Here is a 15,419-nt window from a genome sequence, read left to right on the forward strand (position 1 = left end):
AGCAGCAGCAGCAGCAGCAGCAGCAATCGAATCAAAGTTCGACGATGCAGGGTGGGCAGAGTACGAGCAAACCGATCAGGGGAATTCCGACCGTGTTGCCGACGGTTCAGTCCAAGGCGCAGCCGAATCCCGTTCAAGGCCAACAATCCCAGCAACAGCAGCAACAGCAGCAGCAAAGTACAGGGCCGAATCTAATGCAGAAATTCACGGAGATGACCGGGGCGAGCGCTGGCGGCGATATCCTTTCGAAAGGGAAGGAGCTGATTTTCATGAAGTTTGGTCTCGGCAAGTGAGCCATTACCCTGCTCGTGTCGCTGGCTCCGCTTCCTCTCCCATCCAACGTTTCTCCTACCGCTTTCGCCCGGACCCGAACAGGTCGTCTCCTACTCCTCTGACGAGTCAGTATTACGAACAATCGATCGCGCAGAGCGAGCGGGACGCGCAGGCAGGAACCTACGAACGCGTCTCGTCCGATCAGATCTTCGCGAATACCCCTGAACGATACGACCAGATGAGATAAGCTGGAACTCGACGTGTGATACGATGCGACTCGATGCGACGAAATCCAATCAGATGTAAATACGTGTGCTGCCATTGCTGCTGCTGCTGCTGCTGCTGCTGCTGCCGCCGCCGCCGCCGTCGCCGCCGCCACTACCACCACTACACCCGGTATCGATACTCTCTCTCTTGATCCTACGTTACGAAACAACACCACCGAAGTCGTTCTTTCGGTTCAGTTCGTTTGTTCGGCCGCAAAAGTTCGACTCGTTAACAAGGTTTTACCAGACGCAAAATTCTTTCAGCCGAACAATTTCGTTGAATTCTCTTTTTCTCGAAACTACCGTGCAACGGACGCGATTGGCAACCCGTTCGGAAGCAAAAACGAGACTGCGAAACCTACGGACGACCTCTCTCCGACACTTTTCCCAAGCCGCTCGAGTATTAATCTTTCGATCCCGATCGAATCGCTTTTCTCTCTCTCTTTCTCTCTCTCTCTCTCTCTCTCTCTCTCTCTCTCTCTCTCTCTCTCACCGATATCTCTTCTTACTTTCCGAATTTCTTCGCGACAAAGCCGACGTTCTTCGACGGACGAGTGGCATCGGTTATTCGGACATACATTCGACTTTTGGTTCGCCGAGAATATCTTGTTCGGAGAAAGCGGAAATTCGACTTTCGGTGGCAACCGTCGCCAGCGTTGTATCTTGGCATATTTTACAAGGAAATATCTCGGAATATCCAAGTATCTGCTCAGGGATACGCGTAGTCGTATATAATAGCCATTGGAGTATTCGAAAATTCTCTGCGTCGATTCGACGGCTTCTCCGAAAGTGTAGAGAATAACGTTACGATATTCCGACGGAATCGGCTTAGGACTGACCTCGATGCAATTCGGCCAATTTCCCGTCGAGTATAGGAAACGTGTACACTCGAAACGCGCGTCCAGTGAAAGATAAGCGAAAAATAAGCGAAAGATAAGCGAAAGATAAGCGAAAGATAAGCGAAAGATAAGCGAAAGATAAGCGAAAGATACCGATACCGCGTAATTACCTTTGACTTTCACTCGTACGCGAACCTATTCGTTCCCGTGTTCTCGATCGCGAAGCAGACACAGCAGTTCCGTGAAACGATCATCGAACCGGAGCGCGCGAATACGAACGAAGCGACGAACAGTTTCGAGGTAAACGATACAACACCATGCGTATATGCTCGGTAATGCCTAATCTACCGAAGAATGTATATATAATTTACCGAATTCCCGGTTGGGAAATACGAACTTTGTCGTCCCGTGTACGTACGTATATGTGTAAATGAATCGGTTGCTCGATCGCGAATACCCGTTACTTCTGTCGATACAACGATCAAACAAGCGAGGGAAACAAGAGATATAACACGATAGACGCGTACCGCTGCCGTCGAGTACTCTTGTGTATACATACACATACAAATATGCATGTGCGCGAGTGTCTCTACGCGTATCCGCGTACATACGTGTACATCTATATGTATATATGTATATGTATATATATACATATTGTACAAAACTGTCGGCGAATGTTGTTATATCGCTTGTTTTTGTACAAAAGAGTGCGTTACTTTCGATGGTTTTTCTCTTTCGCCGCGCGTCACGCGAGCAAGCGGTGCGTGCCGTTGAGCGATTACTTGATGCCCGGCATTTTTGTTTCTAGTTTCGATTAGTTATCGACGAGTAGCAATCTAGCGTCGCAAACGAGACGAGAACCGAGCAATCGGACGCATTCCTTGTCCCTGAGCCTAGCCATCAAGGAATCTGCCGATAGTACGATCGGCGACAGAGGAAGCTGATCGAACCGAAAAAGAATTATACCGGAACCGCTTTGAAAAGGATAAGCAGGCTCGTTAGAATCGTTGCCGAGTAAATACCAAGAATTGTCTATCGCCTAATCATGTTAATCGACCGCCACCGGTGGCTGTGCCGTGACCGCATCCTCGCTAAACGATGCAACGTATATGAAATTCGCGGTCACACGCGACACACGTGAACCTTCGAAGCAAACGTTTCTCTAGAACGATTCCAAATTCATGTTCCATCATACCTATTTCAATTAAAACGAATCGTAAATTCGACTCGCTTTTATTCTTTCATTTCTTCCATTCTATTTTCATCTGTCCGTCGTCGAGCACGCCTGTACAACCGACCATTCAATAGACTTTTCGCCTCGCATCTCGCCCCTTACCTTACCCCCTTGCGTATAAATACGCAATATAAAATCGTAAAGAAAATCAAACGACCACGGCTTTTCGTTAAACCGTTTTTCCATGTTCGTCGAAGAGAAATCGTTCGATTCGCGCGCGTCTCGTTCGGCAAGATCGATCGATCGGTAGGAATTTTCTCGAACTTTGGTGATTCTCGTCCGTATAAGGGTTCCTATCGTTACTTCCGGTTTCATTCTGAATTCGCATTCGCATTTCCGGCACGCGCATTTGAAATCGGAAAGCGTCTCTGCTCCAAGAGAAACGAACTAATTGTATTCGGTGATGTACGGCGATAAGGCGAAAGAGTAGCAACGTTTTCGAAATTGTCGCGAGTAGACTCGAGCGTGTGTCGTTCGATAGAAATGTCGTAGCGTTTCGTACCTCGTTCGTTTAGAATATATCTAGTCTATCGGATGCGAACGTTTCTTGGGACTCGCAACTACGAACCACGACCGCAACATATCCGATAGAAGATATCGCGCGAATCGGTCTCGAGTTTGGACAATACGCGCGAACCAAACAATCGAACAAAAGAAAACGAAAGAAAACGAAAGAAAACGAAAGAAAACGAAAGAAAACGAAAGAAAACGAAAGAAAACGAAAGAAAAGAGAAGAAAACAAAAGACTGACGCGATACGCAACACCTACAAACGTTTCACGCGTTCCCCTCGTCGAGTCGACTACGATACGCGATATGTAAATAAGTATAACCGAGTACCCAATATACTTGCATACATGCTTGGGAGTCGAGGATCGATTTGCGCGAGAATTCAACTGGAATGGCTGCGGTGTTCACCGAAATTTTCCATCGACTGTCCAACTACGCGAAAACCCGACTGCTAGCTTCTTCGCTGAAACTTGATTCGGACGATAACCGATCCACACTCGTTCGTCGATGTGTCGCGCCTATTCCATTCGCCGATCTTCGTCTTTTCCACTTTCTCGTCGAATAGCGCAGTCTGATCGAATCGAAAGTTGTTGCTCGGAACGAAGATCGCAAACGGAATGGCGGAACGATTCGCGATTCGATTCGAACGTCGCTCGCGTTTTTCTTCTTGGTCGAACGAAACGAAAACGACGTTCGAAAGACGAGTCGAACAGAGCAGAGAAACCGACGAAAACCGTAGACATTCGTAGAGATATCCCTCGACGTTGTTCCGTTGACGGTCGCAGTCCGACTTTTCCTCTAGCCTTTCACTTGCTCGCGCTTCGTTGTTGGAAGGCCAACCGTACGAGAACCGATGGAATGGACATTCGGAAACGAGTAGAATATCGTGTCGGGTATATCGGTGTCGATTCGTTGATCCGCGGCTGCCAAAAGGAATCGGTCGTCGAGTTTCAGCCAACATCCCACATCGTCTCTCGATCGAACGAACGACAAATAATTGGTACTGATCGTCGACAAGCGTATTTAGACGAGCGCGGAAAGCTGTCCGGGGAATCGATATGCTTTTCGTCCTTCGAAAACAATATATAAGTAAATATGTCGCGTTTACTTGAAAATCTAGGTAACGACTAGCTCTAAACGTTACGCGTAATCGTAAAACTCTGTTTCGCTCTACGAGCGTGCACAGCTGGAGAGAACGGGAAAACTGACCGTGACGAGAAACAGACAGAATATGGACCCTTGCGCGTAATAGCGTATCAAGCGTATCAAGAGTACGCATACCTAACCACCCGTCTACCTACCTACCCACCCACCTACATCGATACATCTACGAGATATAGGGTACCGACAAACGGAGAAAGACCAAACAAACCGGAGAACCAGTGAGAAACAACGCCGCTATCGCGAAAAGAATCGCGGAAAGAAAAGAAAAGAGCAACAGAGTAGCAGGCATTATTGCCAAGAGAACCAAGGAAACGTTCAAGAATCGACCTGAAAAGACGTGCGTTCTTAGTTACCCGCCACTTGCGTCGTTCTTTCTCTTGTATCGATACCCTACAACAATTGTATGAACAAACCGTAGCGCAAACAAAATGAAAACGATTATATACACACACGTACGACTTTTAATATATCGAATTCTCGCATCGATTAAGCATGCCAAGTCGCCAGCTACGTTTATCTCGTCATTGAGTAATCTTGCGCTTTGTTTTTCTATAAATCGGTGCATAACAACAATCTATTCCTTGTTAGTCCAACCGACGTAACGAGAACAAAACTACCGTCAAAGGGAAAATCAGCAAAACAACAATGTTACTATAAACGATTAATTAATAAAAAACGAATCTTGTTTGTTGTTACTTTTGGTATCCTCATCGAGTCTTTCTCATCGACAACAACAACCTTATTGTCGTTTGCTACCCAACGAAACTCTCTGGTTGACCTATTACCATTTCTATGTACATCATCTTTTATCCTACACATCGCGTCGGGTTCGGGAGAAATAATTCAACGTTTTAATCGTTTCTTTCGAGAAAATTCGAGAAAATTCGAGAAAATTCGAGAAAATTCGAGAAAATTCGAGAAAATTCGAGAAAATTCGATGAAATACTTTATTTTACGGCTACCATAGCGTTGCGACAGAATAAGGATATACGCGTTCGAGCAACGCGCGTATAGAGTTCAAATATCCAAGACTAACAAGATATATTATAATGGAAAACTCGGTCTACGTATCCTCCTCCCACACGGTCTCTGTTAAGATAGCTATGTTGTCCAGTCCTCTCATCGGTGCGTATTCCAACGTCCACATCAAGTTGGTAAAAACCACTGAAATTAATAGAGTCGCCGATCAGAGTTTCTCTTCTTCGCTTCAACTCGCGACGTCTCTTAGGTAAACGATAACTTACACATTTCACCTTGATGCAAATCCGCTATCAATTCGGGGCAAGAGCTGTTGCAAGGATTTATCGGTGTCAACCGAAGCTGCGTAGCTCCTCGCAACTGGGCGAGAGCGATCAGTCCAGAGTCCAACTCGACCTTCTTGTAACTTGGACTATTATAGTCCGAGGACATCAGGACCCAATTGAAATGCGCTGGCGAGACCGTACTCGAAAGGAAGTACGGTCGTTGATAATATTTCCTTAGCACCTTTACCGCATTGATGTCGCAGTTCTGCCAATGGACGAACCATTTCGCCACTTCCGGGGAATGAACGCGCCGCAGAAATGCTGCCAAATCGTACGAGCCGGTTCTTAAATTTGAAGTCAGAGCGCAAGGAACCGTTTCCATCAGTCGTTCGTTCTCCAAGTAAAGCTGTTTAAGACACGCAACGATTCTCATCAATTTAGTTTCCTCAATACATTCGTTTCGTTCCGATTGTTACTTTTTCAATCAAATTCCATATTATTCCATGGAAAAATTATTCAAAGATAAACGCCTCCGCGTCTACTTACATGAGTGATATTGTCAAACCAAAAATAGTCTGTATTCATAACTGTCCAGGAATCCATTGCATCTGTAATAATCGCAGGAGCATCGCGACTCAAATAATTGTCCACAAGATTCCGATACCTGACGTCCGATAAACGATCGATAGTTTCCAATGCTTCGCAAGTCTAAAAATTCAATTACGCGTAAAACTTCTTCGCAATTATGTTACCTATATTTTTCTTCTTTAAACGAGAACTACTCGCATTCTTCGTACGAGAAATATACTTTGCCAGTTGTTGCTCTTAATCGGTTACAACCGTTCTAAACTATAAAGACCGTACCACGCAGTCGTCCTCTGTGATCGTGTGATCATTGTAGAAGGGATTGTTAATCATACAGTTCCCGTAATATAAAGGTTGCCAATTCCAAATTGGCAGAATTTTAATAAGCAACAGACGGCTGATCGCCGTAAAGTGGGTTCGAACAAAGTCCAATTGCACCGCCAGACAGGTCAAAGTTCCAAGAACTATTAGAACGAGCATACTGCGAAAGACTAGTTGTAACCAAGAACGTCGCATCGCTGCCACCAATGGTTGACAAATAATGTCCATCTCCTCCTCTGTAAAGCCAGCTTGTTGACAGTATCTATAAATCATTGAATTCAATGTTGTTGTAATATTTCTAATTTTTCATAGATTGTGTTTAATGTCGCGTCTAAACATCTTTTGTCCAGTGTTCAACATTATACACCATTTTCTATACGTTAGACCTTTATTCTTTAATGTAACGGACAAAAAATCAATCATAGTCGCAACTATATATGTGTATAAGGTAATTAACTTAGAAGAATGTTTGACAAAATATGATACGAAACACAAAATAGAATACCTTGCTACAATACCAAACATCTAATAAAATTATGGTAAGCAAACATCGATTAAAGGCAGGGCCATTTTTCAGAGTGAACCTGCAAATTATTACAGCAATACAGAAAAACCGTACCAACGAAAAATATGTTAAAAACATTTTTAAAAATAAGTAACAATATCCAAAAAGAAATAAACTATGAATTTACTTGTAGAAAGAGTTCAATTCGTCGTCTATTAATCTTAATTTCTCTGAATGGGTCATTTCTTGCTGTTCTTTCGCATAACTTTTACGCGGTTGTTTAACACACTTGCTGTTCGACATTTTCTTCTATTTAACTCAGAAGAAATTTCTTCCTGCTACAAAGACTGAATGTCAAGACTTCACCGAACTTCACCTTCGAAAGCTGAAGGAACAGATAGCTAGTTATTATCGACAGAAACAGTATTCGTACATGCGCACATTTTCTAATGTCAGATATATTGATTGTCGCTCTGTTGCTATCGAAAATTCCGCGGGTAATTATGATTGAATTTAAACAATTTTCAAATTACTTTTCACGAAAACAACATTCTTGGACACGAAAAATCATTCGTATACTAATAATATTCGTATTATCATGGCCAATAAAAACCGAGCTATTTCTTTGAATCCGACGATGCATGCAATCTTTTGAAAAAATATAGCAAGAGGAGGGGGTTAAAAGTGCCCTTGGACCGACTTGTACCTTGCGGCTTTTAACAAACGAATAATATTATCTCGATTCGATGCATATAACAACGAATACTTGTTATTTTTATTCGGAACATCATTTTTCTTTCATTTTTCTTTATACGTACACGATACGTAGTAAGTAAGTAAAAATGTGGTATATAAGGACAGATGTATGCTCATCGAAAAAGAAAAGGAGCAAATAAACGTTTATTTGAATACTTCGATGTGTATAAATTTGTCAATTCACTATTCCACACGCACAATGGTGCATTATTTTTAAATATAATTATACAAATACAATATTCATATTGGAATACCGCATGTGACGTCGATTCAAGTAAATAACGTCAATAAATAAAGCAATATTTTTGTTAAATCGGTCCATGATTTCATTTGTCTCTGTTTGTACAATATAATATCTAAAAACATGTAAGTCAAGTATTTATGCAGCTATCGCATTCGCTACGTTCCACTCGACATGAGTACTTACCCACCGCAAGCATATATGTATATATACTTATGTACGTTGCATTATTTTCATTTACCAACATTCATAAGAGTTGGGTTATCAACCGGTTAGTTGGTGTCATTTCATGATGTTCTGTTTTCTGTTTACGTTTTTCTTGTCTCATTGCAGATTACTCGACAAAAGTTCCCTAATAACCAAGTATCCAAGTACCAAAGTTCACGAATAGTTCTTTGCTATTGCTACAAGTATAAATAAATAAACATGTATAAAGCAAATCTACTTGGTAAGTTTTAATAACGCGTAAGTTTACGTTATACGTATGTACCGAATAAAATTAATGTAATTCTACTGCTTTTTCTAACAAGCTACTCGAATTATGCCTGGAGCATCGCACACTGTCACCCGAAATATTGCTGCTCTGTCAATGTTATCAGAAACACATCAAATGCTGCACAAGACGTGCAAGTATTTATCTCAAGTTATTCCTTACTCACGACGTATCTATTTATTTATAATTACTTACCTGATTAATGTTGTTCGTTATCAGATAATGCTATTTATAAATATTCAGTGTTGAAAATGTTGCGACAGGGATTTTGCAGAAAGCGAGTTGAAACCAATAGCAGCAGAAATTGATAGAAAGCATCTTTATCCGAGAGAACAAATTAAAAAGATGTGGGAATTGGGTTTAATGGGCATAGCGATTCCTGAAACCTTAGGTGGAAGCGGACTGGATTATTTATCCTATGCTATCGCGTTGGAAGAAATTTCTAAAGGATGCGCCAGTACAGGTGTCATTATGAGTGTACATAATTCTCTTTATCTGGGCCCTATAGAAAAGTTTGGCTGCGGTAAGCAGCAAGAGAAATATGTCACACCATTCGTAACTACTTCCAAACTTGGATGTTTTGCTCTTAGCGAACCCGACAATGGTAGCGACGCAGGTGCTGCTTCTACCACTGCCAAATCGGATGGAGTCAACTATGTAATTAATGGCACAAAATCATGGATAACGAATGCTTATGAATCTGATGCAATTGTTTTATTTGCTACAACAGATAAACAGAAAAAGCATAAGGGCATAAGCGCTTTTATAGTCGATAAGCCTTCAGAAGGTCTTTCTCTTGGGAAAAAAGAAAACAAGCTCGGGATTCGAGGCAGCAGTACGTGTTCATTGATATTCGAAGACTGTAAACTACCAGCTGAAAATTTGTTGGGAGAAGCAGGAATGGGTTTTAAAATTGCAATGACGACATTGGGTATGAAATAAATACGCATCTAGACGAGTACAACATCCGGAAACGTAACAACTGTATTACTTTTAGATGCTGGTAGAATAGGCATCGCTGCTCAAGCTTTAGGCATAGCTCAAGCATCTTTTGACACTGCTGTTGAATATGCAGCGAAACGTCAAGCATTTGGTATGTCTATAATTAAGCTACAAGCGATTCAACAAAAAATCGCAGACATGGCACTAAAACTAGAAAGTTCAAGATTGTTAACGTGGCGCGCAGCTGTACTCAAAGACAGTGGTAAACCGTATACAAAGGTACGGTAAACGACACTATAATCTCGTACGAGTCAATATATAATTGTCAATGTCTTCGTTTGGCAGGAAGCTGCTATGGCGAAGTTGTCAGCATCCGAGACTTCTACCTTCTGTAGTCATCAGTGCATACAAATATTAGGAGGTATGGGATACGTCACTGACATGTCGGCGGAACGTCATTACAGAGACGCCCGTATCACGGAAATTTACGAAGGTACATCGGAAATACAAAGACTCGTTATAGCCGGAAACATTATCAAAGAATACAATCTCAATTGAAACCTTCGAATCTGATACACCCTTTTCTTATTCAAACTCTCCACGTATCAACAAAATATTTTTATATGCCTTTTTTTTACCGAGAATGAAATCAATAAATTTTATATACGACGACTGCTACTTTTCTTTAGCGTCTATTTCTTCCATACGACTTTACAACACATAATATGAACGCACATATGCAACTATGTTAAACAACATAATTGTACATATATACATGCATATCAGGTACATCGTAATCAGCCACACTCCCCCTTTCCTTCGTCCTTCCCCGATGACGATACAGAAGTTTCTATCAACAGCAGAAACTACCACGTTTATCGCGAAAAGGAAGCTACTGTATTCCCTATACTAAATTCAATTTTTTACCTCCTACAGGCGGTAAGACATCATGCTTGCAATGAATTTCATATCGGAATTACCCCCGTCTTCACTCCATTAACGTGAGAAACATCGATGAGATCGTGTATTCAACTTAAATGCTAACAAATAACTAAGCAATATAAATCCTGATATTTCTTTCATTGAAATTTTAGAAGTCAGTTGATAATTACTTTCTTTTAAAATTCATTTCTAACGCCATCTTAAACACTACACTATATTATATTATATTATATTATATTATATTAACTATATAGATCCCAGTATAACAGGCAACAGTATACATACAATTTGTGCAAACGACGATTACAATTCGTTCACAACTAGATTTTAAATGAATCATTTCTTCTTTTTTTTTTCTTTTCTTTTCTTTCTTTTTAATCAGAGACCATGTCGAATAGGAATACCGGGCAATTGGATTCGCTTTGTTGTACAGAGATCTATTGGAATGCAAAGAAATATGTAACATCTCAATTTGAATTTCATTATATGCCTTTTTCTTTATGTACAATAACGTACCTTCCTGACGTTTAGCAGTTCCTATAGAGAAATATTTTTACTCCTTTTCTGTTTTTGTGTCTATATGTGTGTGTGTATGTGTGTGTGTGTGTGTGTGTGTTTGTTTGTTTGTTTGTTTGTTTGTTTGTTTGTTACTTTGTATATATATATATATGCTCATACTTTCCACAAACAACTGATGCAAATATAACACTTATAATTGCAGATTAATCAAATACTCCCATCAGTTTGGTCCTAATACGACTGCACATTTTATCTTCTTTAATTTCAAAATGGAAAATACAAAACGCAAAAAGAAGTATAATCTCTATAACCTACTGACCACTTGTAGTTTTATCTAATCTGACGGTAACATTGAACGCTAGCAAATTGCCATCAAATTATTTTTAGTTTGTAGAGCTGCTAAAATACCTTTCTTTAATTTTTCTGATTATTGTACACATCGTATAAGGCTAAAAGAATTTCAGATTACGCCGCACTAACCGTGTTCATTAGATAAGGAGAAATTACATAAAATGTGACCATGTTTTCGTTTTCAACCTTAACACCGTAGATCTACGACATAAACCATAAATTGTTTGTTAGCAAACCATGAACGAACTTGTAACTCTCGTGTCAAGTACTTTTCTTTGTGTTCTGTAGCCAACGGCAATTTCAATTGCTTGTCTATTAGTTTTTTAGTACCGAACTACTATAGTACTAGATATTATAATAATTAATGTTTTTCCACCTATATTATTTTTTATCGAACAGTATTCTTTTCTCGAATATTTTACACATTGTATAGATTGAACTGATTTGTACCAGTTCCCTTTCACATTATTGGCTATGTTATAATCTTTGACTGTAAGTACATTTATCTAAAACGCTTGAAAATGTAAATAAATTAAAATCATAGGTAGTTTTAATAGACACTGAATCTAAACACGTAAATTCTGGAAATTGTCCCGACCCTGCAGGATCGTTCTTGAGAAAACATATATGAATGTATTTTTATGGGTATGCGCAAGTATCCGAGAAATATAAGGAAATTGATTTAATTATTCGTAATAGAAGCTGCCAAAGCTTCAATCGTCGGCTCGCATACCTTTTACTTCTCCTTGATGTCTTTGCTGAAAAAGAATGAGAGAGAAACTTGTAAGGATTTCCAATTCGGCAAGCGGTGTAAACAAGAAGCGGTGTTCTTAAGAAAAATTAAAGTAATTGCTATTTACCCTATCTAATTCTTCTTTTGTACGCTCTTCGATTGCTCTAATATCTTCCATGGTTAAACCATACCAACGGTCTATCCAACAAAACACTTGCCTATGAAAATTAGTAAACAGACGTCTCTCAGCTTTCTGAATGAAACTCTCGACTCGAGTTTGTAGACCAAACCATTTAAATTCACAAGTGACTAGCTTATAGCATGTCATCACAGGTTGAATATTATTTTTCCAGTCTTTGCCAACTAGGGGACCCCGACCTGTTTTCACAGACTTGAATTTGGTAGGATCCTCGTCTTCTTTGTAATCAGCATTTGCAATGGGATCATTAGCGATATCTATATGCACCACTTCCCTTATCTTTAATTTATCGGGAGGTAATTCGTGAACCTATATTGCATTCGAGTGACGAATATAGTAAAGAAAAGAAAATGAGATGGTTCCTTCTTAATAGTTTTATACGTACGTTATGTTGATTCCCACCGTCGTCGATGTGAAACGATTCAATCATAATTACAAAATTCTCTCTCATATATCCGGGATTCTGTAAGAAAAAATAACGAGTATGCGTACAAATGATAAGATTGGAAAGAAAGTTACGCTCAATATACACGGCAATCTCAAGTGTAACTTTATATACGATACATTGTTACAATTAGAGGATACTCACAGTTATAACAGTTTTGCAATAGGGATAAGCATTCCAAGCTTCCTCATGAATTTCCAATGAATCCTTTGGCAACAGAATACGAATGAAAGCAGGCACTTTACTAGCTAAGTGATAGATCTTGTACGTGTATTGACCCGAAGAATATTTTCCACCGAGCAAAGGATAATTTGTGAATGGCTCATTTTTTAGCACCTCTATGCCCTCTCCACCCCCTGTATTATTTTTGCTCGCCTCTGCCACAGAATACAGTTGAGCCACTTGGTACTGTTACGAAGAGAATTGCAGATGTTACAAAGATTAGGTAGCACCAAATAGTTGAACGCGAGTTTCCAATATCATGGCTAAAACTAGACGAAATATTAATTTGTTCATTAAATTTTTGATGGTCGAGTCGACAAACACGGATTTAATCAATATCGAGTAGATCAATGAAAACTTTGAATATATATGTATTGCACTGGAATTTACACGCTCGAACAACTGAATCTGTCCCATACGTGAAATTAAAATATTTAGACGTAACACGCAAGATAACCCGTATGTGTTGGAATAAATGTTAATTAAATGAATTGCAAATCTTGGAAATTATATGATACCGATGCATTAGCTAATTTATGCTTATATTTCAGTGTGTAATACTGCAACTCATCCCAAAGTGGGTCATTAAAATAAGACCTTGCTTTTGAACAAATACGTACCTCTTGCACTGTAAGAGGCAAAGTGACGCGGCTGTAACAGAGAAATTAATAAATTGAATCTATATATTCGAGATGTTAATAAGCAGAGAATGCGTATCGATTTATATGAAATGGCTCTGAGTAGAGATTCCAAGTGTGAAATTAAGTATGATAAATCAAAGTGTGAATATTCGGACGTCAGACGTAACGTAAATTGAACGAACGTTTCTAAGGAAATCAGTTATCAGTAAAAATTGATAACAATCATTGATAGAGTACGAGGTTTGGTATGTACGGATCGCAAGGGATGAAGGTACATATATCCCTCTTCACCCCTCCAATCCAACCCACCGTTAAAGATTAGTAACCATATCCCGAGAATTGGTTTTAAACGTGCAACCAGTAACCGTCTATCGCGTTCCTGCAAGCTAACAATAGCGAAATTCAAGACAACTTACAACTCTTTGATTAGCATCTTAACAAGCAGAGCACATGGGCTGCAGTAATTTCAGTCCGACTACACACAGCACCACCCTTGCTTCAACAAATTCACTCGTGTTATCTCTGAACCCGCAGTCATACGCACACAACGGCGCCTTCACGACTGACACACACTCGCGCGAACACTCAGTCGACTCTACACTGCCACGGCCACCGAACACCACCTATACTTGCACACACGTGTCCATCGAATTTCCCCTACTCTGCTCTCTCACGGACACTTTGCAAATGACGTCATGCTTACATGTTGTATCCTAGATCGCATGCGTCTGAATCATCTATCAACTTCACAACCGTTTCAATATTTTACGGATTTTAAATAGAATTTTTTCAATCTATCAATTTCTCATTCCCACGGGTTCCAACGTTTAGTATACGTGTGCGATTTTTATCATTCTATAATTGGAAAATGTCATTTCTAGTGCGCGTTCTATACGACCAATGATCAAAATACGTACTTGGTTGTACCTACCTATGTACATACATATACCTCCCACTCTGCAACCGAGAATCACAAACTATTACAATGAGACCCAAAGAGAGAGAGAGAGAGAGAGAGAGAGAGAGAGAGAGAGAGAGAGAGAGAGTAAAAGGGACAGAGATCTCTCTTGTATTGTAATACTCAATGGTAGACATTTAATGCATTTCGACCGTGGCTACTTAAATATATTTATGTATAATAATATTCTTTTCTAACGTCTTCTCCGACAGAATCAAATTAGTCGTTTAATTCTCTTAATTCGAGCTTGTTGCCCAACAATTGGTATATCGCAGTTTATTCTTCTCCATTAATACCTAACTGGAATAGAACAAATTGATTGTTTTCCTTTTTTAAATTACAAACAGCCATCGACGCTTCTCCTATTGGTTTATACTCTCGTATAATTTTAGGAAAATTAAGTCTATTTGAATTTCCTTATGAATTCGTTTCCGAGGCGTCATTTTGAATGCTGTTTAAATTCACGACAGCAATCGGGAATATTTGATATTCTACTCGCTCGATCAAACATTTTAGCGAATGCAAAGCGGATGAATGAAAATTCGAGAATGAATCCAAACAGTGAGAATGTGAAAAACGAGAAGCAGAAAATGCCGTCTATTTTACACGCGAAGGTTATGCACGAAAGACAGAAGGTAAAACTATATGTACTTTCAAATGATTCGACATAACCTCTACAACCAAATCGTTTTGCAATTGACTAACTTATATTTTCACTTCCGTACAAGCTGGGAAATATAATTAGCAGTTAAGATGCAATATTGTTGTGTAACGAATTCATCTCTCGAACACTAGCTACTTGAATTTCATTTATTTTTCAAGTAGTCGCATCGTATAAATACTGGTAGATCGGTTTCACCGCCGAGGCGCTACTTAACGTTCATGAGCTTCAATTCATTTAATTCCACGAACATAATGTGCTGTATTTCTACCCAAGTATATACCATGGTACTTGTGTCCATGCTTAATTCGTTGGTTTGAATCGTATTTACCAATATCATAGCGCACCCTACTGAAATGCGATGAAATCGGTAAGG

The 15,419-nt window shown here is 39.8% G+C and overlaps 3 protein-coding genes across 14 annotated transcripts; 1 reads left to right on the forward strand and 2 right to left on the reverse strand.

Moving 5' to 3' along the window:
* The first annotated feature begins 296 nt into the window (after positions 1–296).
* On the forward strand, positions 297–11,128 carry Arc42 (Activator-recruited cofactor subunit 42). Of its 10 annotated transcripts, none has more exons than XM_076368476.1 (6): positions 297–669; positions 8,271–8,385; positions 8,468–8,599; positions 8,674–9,361; positions 9,428–9,651; positions 9,718–11,128. In XM_076368476.1, exons 4-6 carry the CDS (start codon positions 8,776–8,778, stop codon positions 9,928–9,930), a joined length of 1,023 nt encoding a protein of 340 aa, XP_076224591.1. In that variant the 5' UTR covers positions 297–669; positions 8,271–8,385; positions 8,468–8,599; positions 8,674–8,775; the 3' UTR covers positions 9,931–11,128. The 10 variants fall into 10 exon arrangements, with proteins under 10 accessions (XP_076224591.1, XP_076224590.1, XP_031839824.1 ...); XM_076368475.1 differs by having other exon boundaries at positions 8,468–8,567; positions 8,694–9,361; XM_031983964.2 differs by lacking the exon at positions 297–669 and adding an exon at positions 676–1,678 and having other exon boundaries at positions 8,468–8,567; positions 8,694–9,361.
* Positions 5,219–7,486, reverse strand: LOC116430189 (uncharacterized). Of its 2 annotated transcripts, XM_031983974.2 has the most exons (6): positions 7,128–7,486; positions 6,941–7,019; positions 6,394–6,697; positions 6,076–6,237; positions 5,530–5,935; positions 5,219–5,449 (listed from the first exon to the last, which is right to left on the reverse strand). In XM_031983974.2, the coding sequence occupies exons 2-6, from the start codon at positions 6,958–6,960 to the stop codon at positions 5,349–5,351; spliced, it is 993 nt and encodes a 330-aa protein (XP_031839834.1). In that variant the 5' UTR covers positions 6,961–7,019; positions 7,128–7,486; the 3' UTR covers positions 5,219–5,348. The 2 variants fall into 2 exon arrangements, with proteins under 2 accessions (XP_031839834.1, XP_031839832.1); XM_031983972.2 differs by lacking the exon at positions 6,941–7,019.
* Positions 11,058–14,406, reverse strand: vib (phosphatidylinositol transfer protein vib). Of its 2 annotated transcripts, none has more exons than XM_031983907.2 (6): positions 14,356–14,406; positions 13,404–13,434; positions 12,706–12,969; positions 12,502–12,579; positions 12,045–12,425; positions 11,058–11,942 (listed from the first exon to the last, which is right to left on the reverse strand). In XM_031983907.2, exons 1-6 carry the CDS (start codon positions 14,367–14,369, stop codon positions 11,898–11,900), a joined length of 813 nt encoding a protein of 270 aa, XP_031839767.1. In that variant the 5' UTR covers positions 14,370–14,406; the 3' UTR covers positions 11,058–11,897. The 2 variants fall into 2 exon arrangements, with proteins under 2 accessions (XP_031839767.1, XP_031839766.1); XM_031983906.2 differs by lacking the exon at positions 14,356–14,406 and adding an exon at positions 13,841–14,349.
* Positions 14,407–15,419: the final 1,013 nt, after the last annotated feature.

The sequence above is a fragment of the Nomia melanderi genome, chromosome 6 (assembly GCF_051020985.1).
Source record: "Nomia melanderi isolate GNS246 chromosome 6, iyNomMela1, whole genome shotgun sequence".
Taxonomy (NCBI): Eukaryota; Metazoa; Arthropoda; class Insecta; order Hymenoptera; family Halictidae; genus Nomia; species Nomia melanderi.

Excerpts from the sequence above, each read along its gene's own strand:
- vib (XM_031983906.2), bottom strand. Across the intron at positions 12,580-12,705 it reads ATTGCAAAACTGTTATAACT|AATCCCGGATATATGAGAGA; the intron begins GTGAGTATCCTC and ends TTTTTCTTACAG. Across the intron at positions 12,426-12,501 it reads ACGGTGGGAATCAACATAAC|GTTCACGAATTACCTCCCGA; the intron begins GTACGTATAAAA and ends AATGCAATATAG.
- LOC116430189 (XM_031983972.2), bottom strand. The coding sequence starts at position 7,243 with ATGTCGAACAGCAAGTGTGTTAAACAACCGCGTAAAAGTTATGCGAAA. Across the intron at positions 6,238-6,393 it reads TCACAGAGGACGACTGCGTG|ACTTGCGAAGCATTGGAAAC; the intron begins GTACGGTCTTTA and ends TTGAATTTTTAG. Across the intron at positions 5,450-5,529 it reads TTTGCATCAAGGTGAAATGT|TGGTTTTTACCAACTTGATG; the intron begins GTAAGTTATCGT and ends TATTAATTTCAG.
- Arc42 (XM_076368475.1), top strand. The coding sequence starts at position 8,364 with ATGTATAAAGCAAATCTACTTG. Across the intron at positions 8,386-8,467 it reads GTATAAAGCAAATCTACTTG|CTACTCGAATTATGCCTGGA; the intron begins GTAAGTTTTAAT and ends TTTTCTAACAAG. Across the intron at positions 8,568-8,693 it reads ATGCTGCACAAGACGTGCAA|GGATTTTGCAGAAAGCGAGT; the intron begins GTATTTATCTCA and ends ATGTTGCGACAG.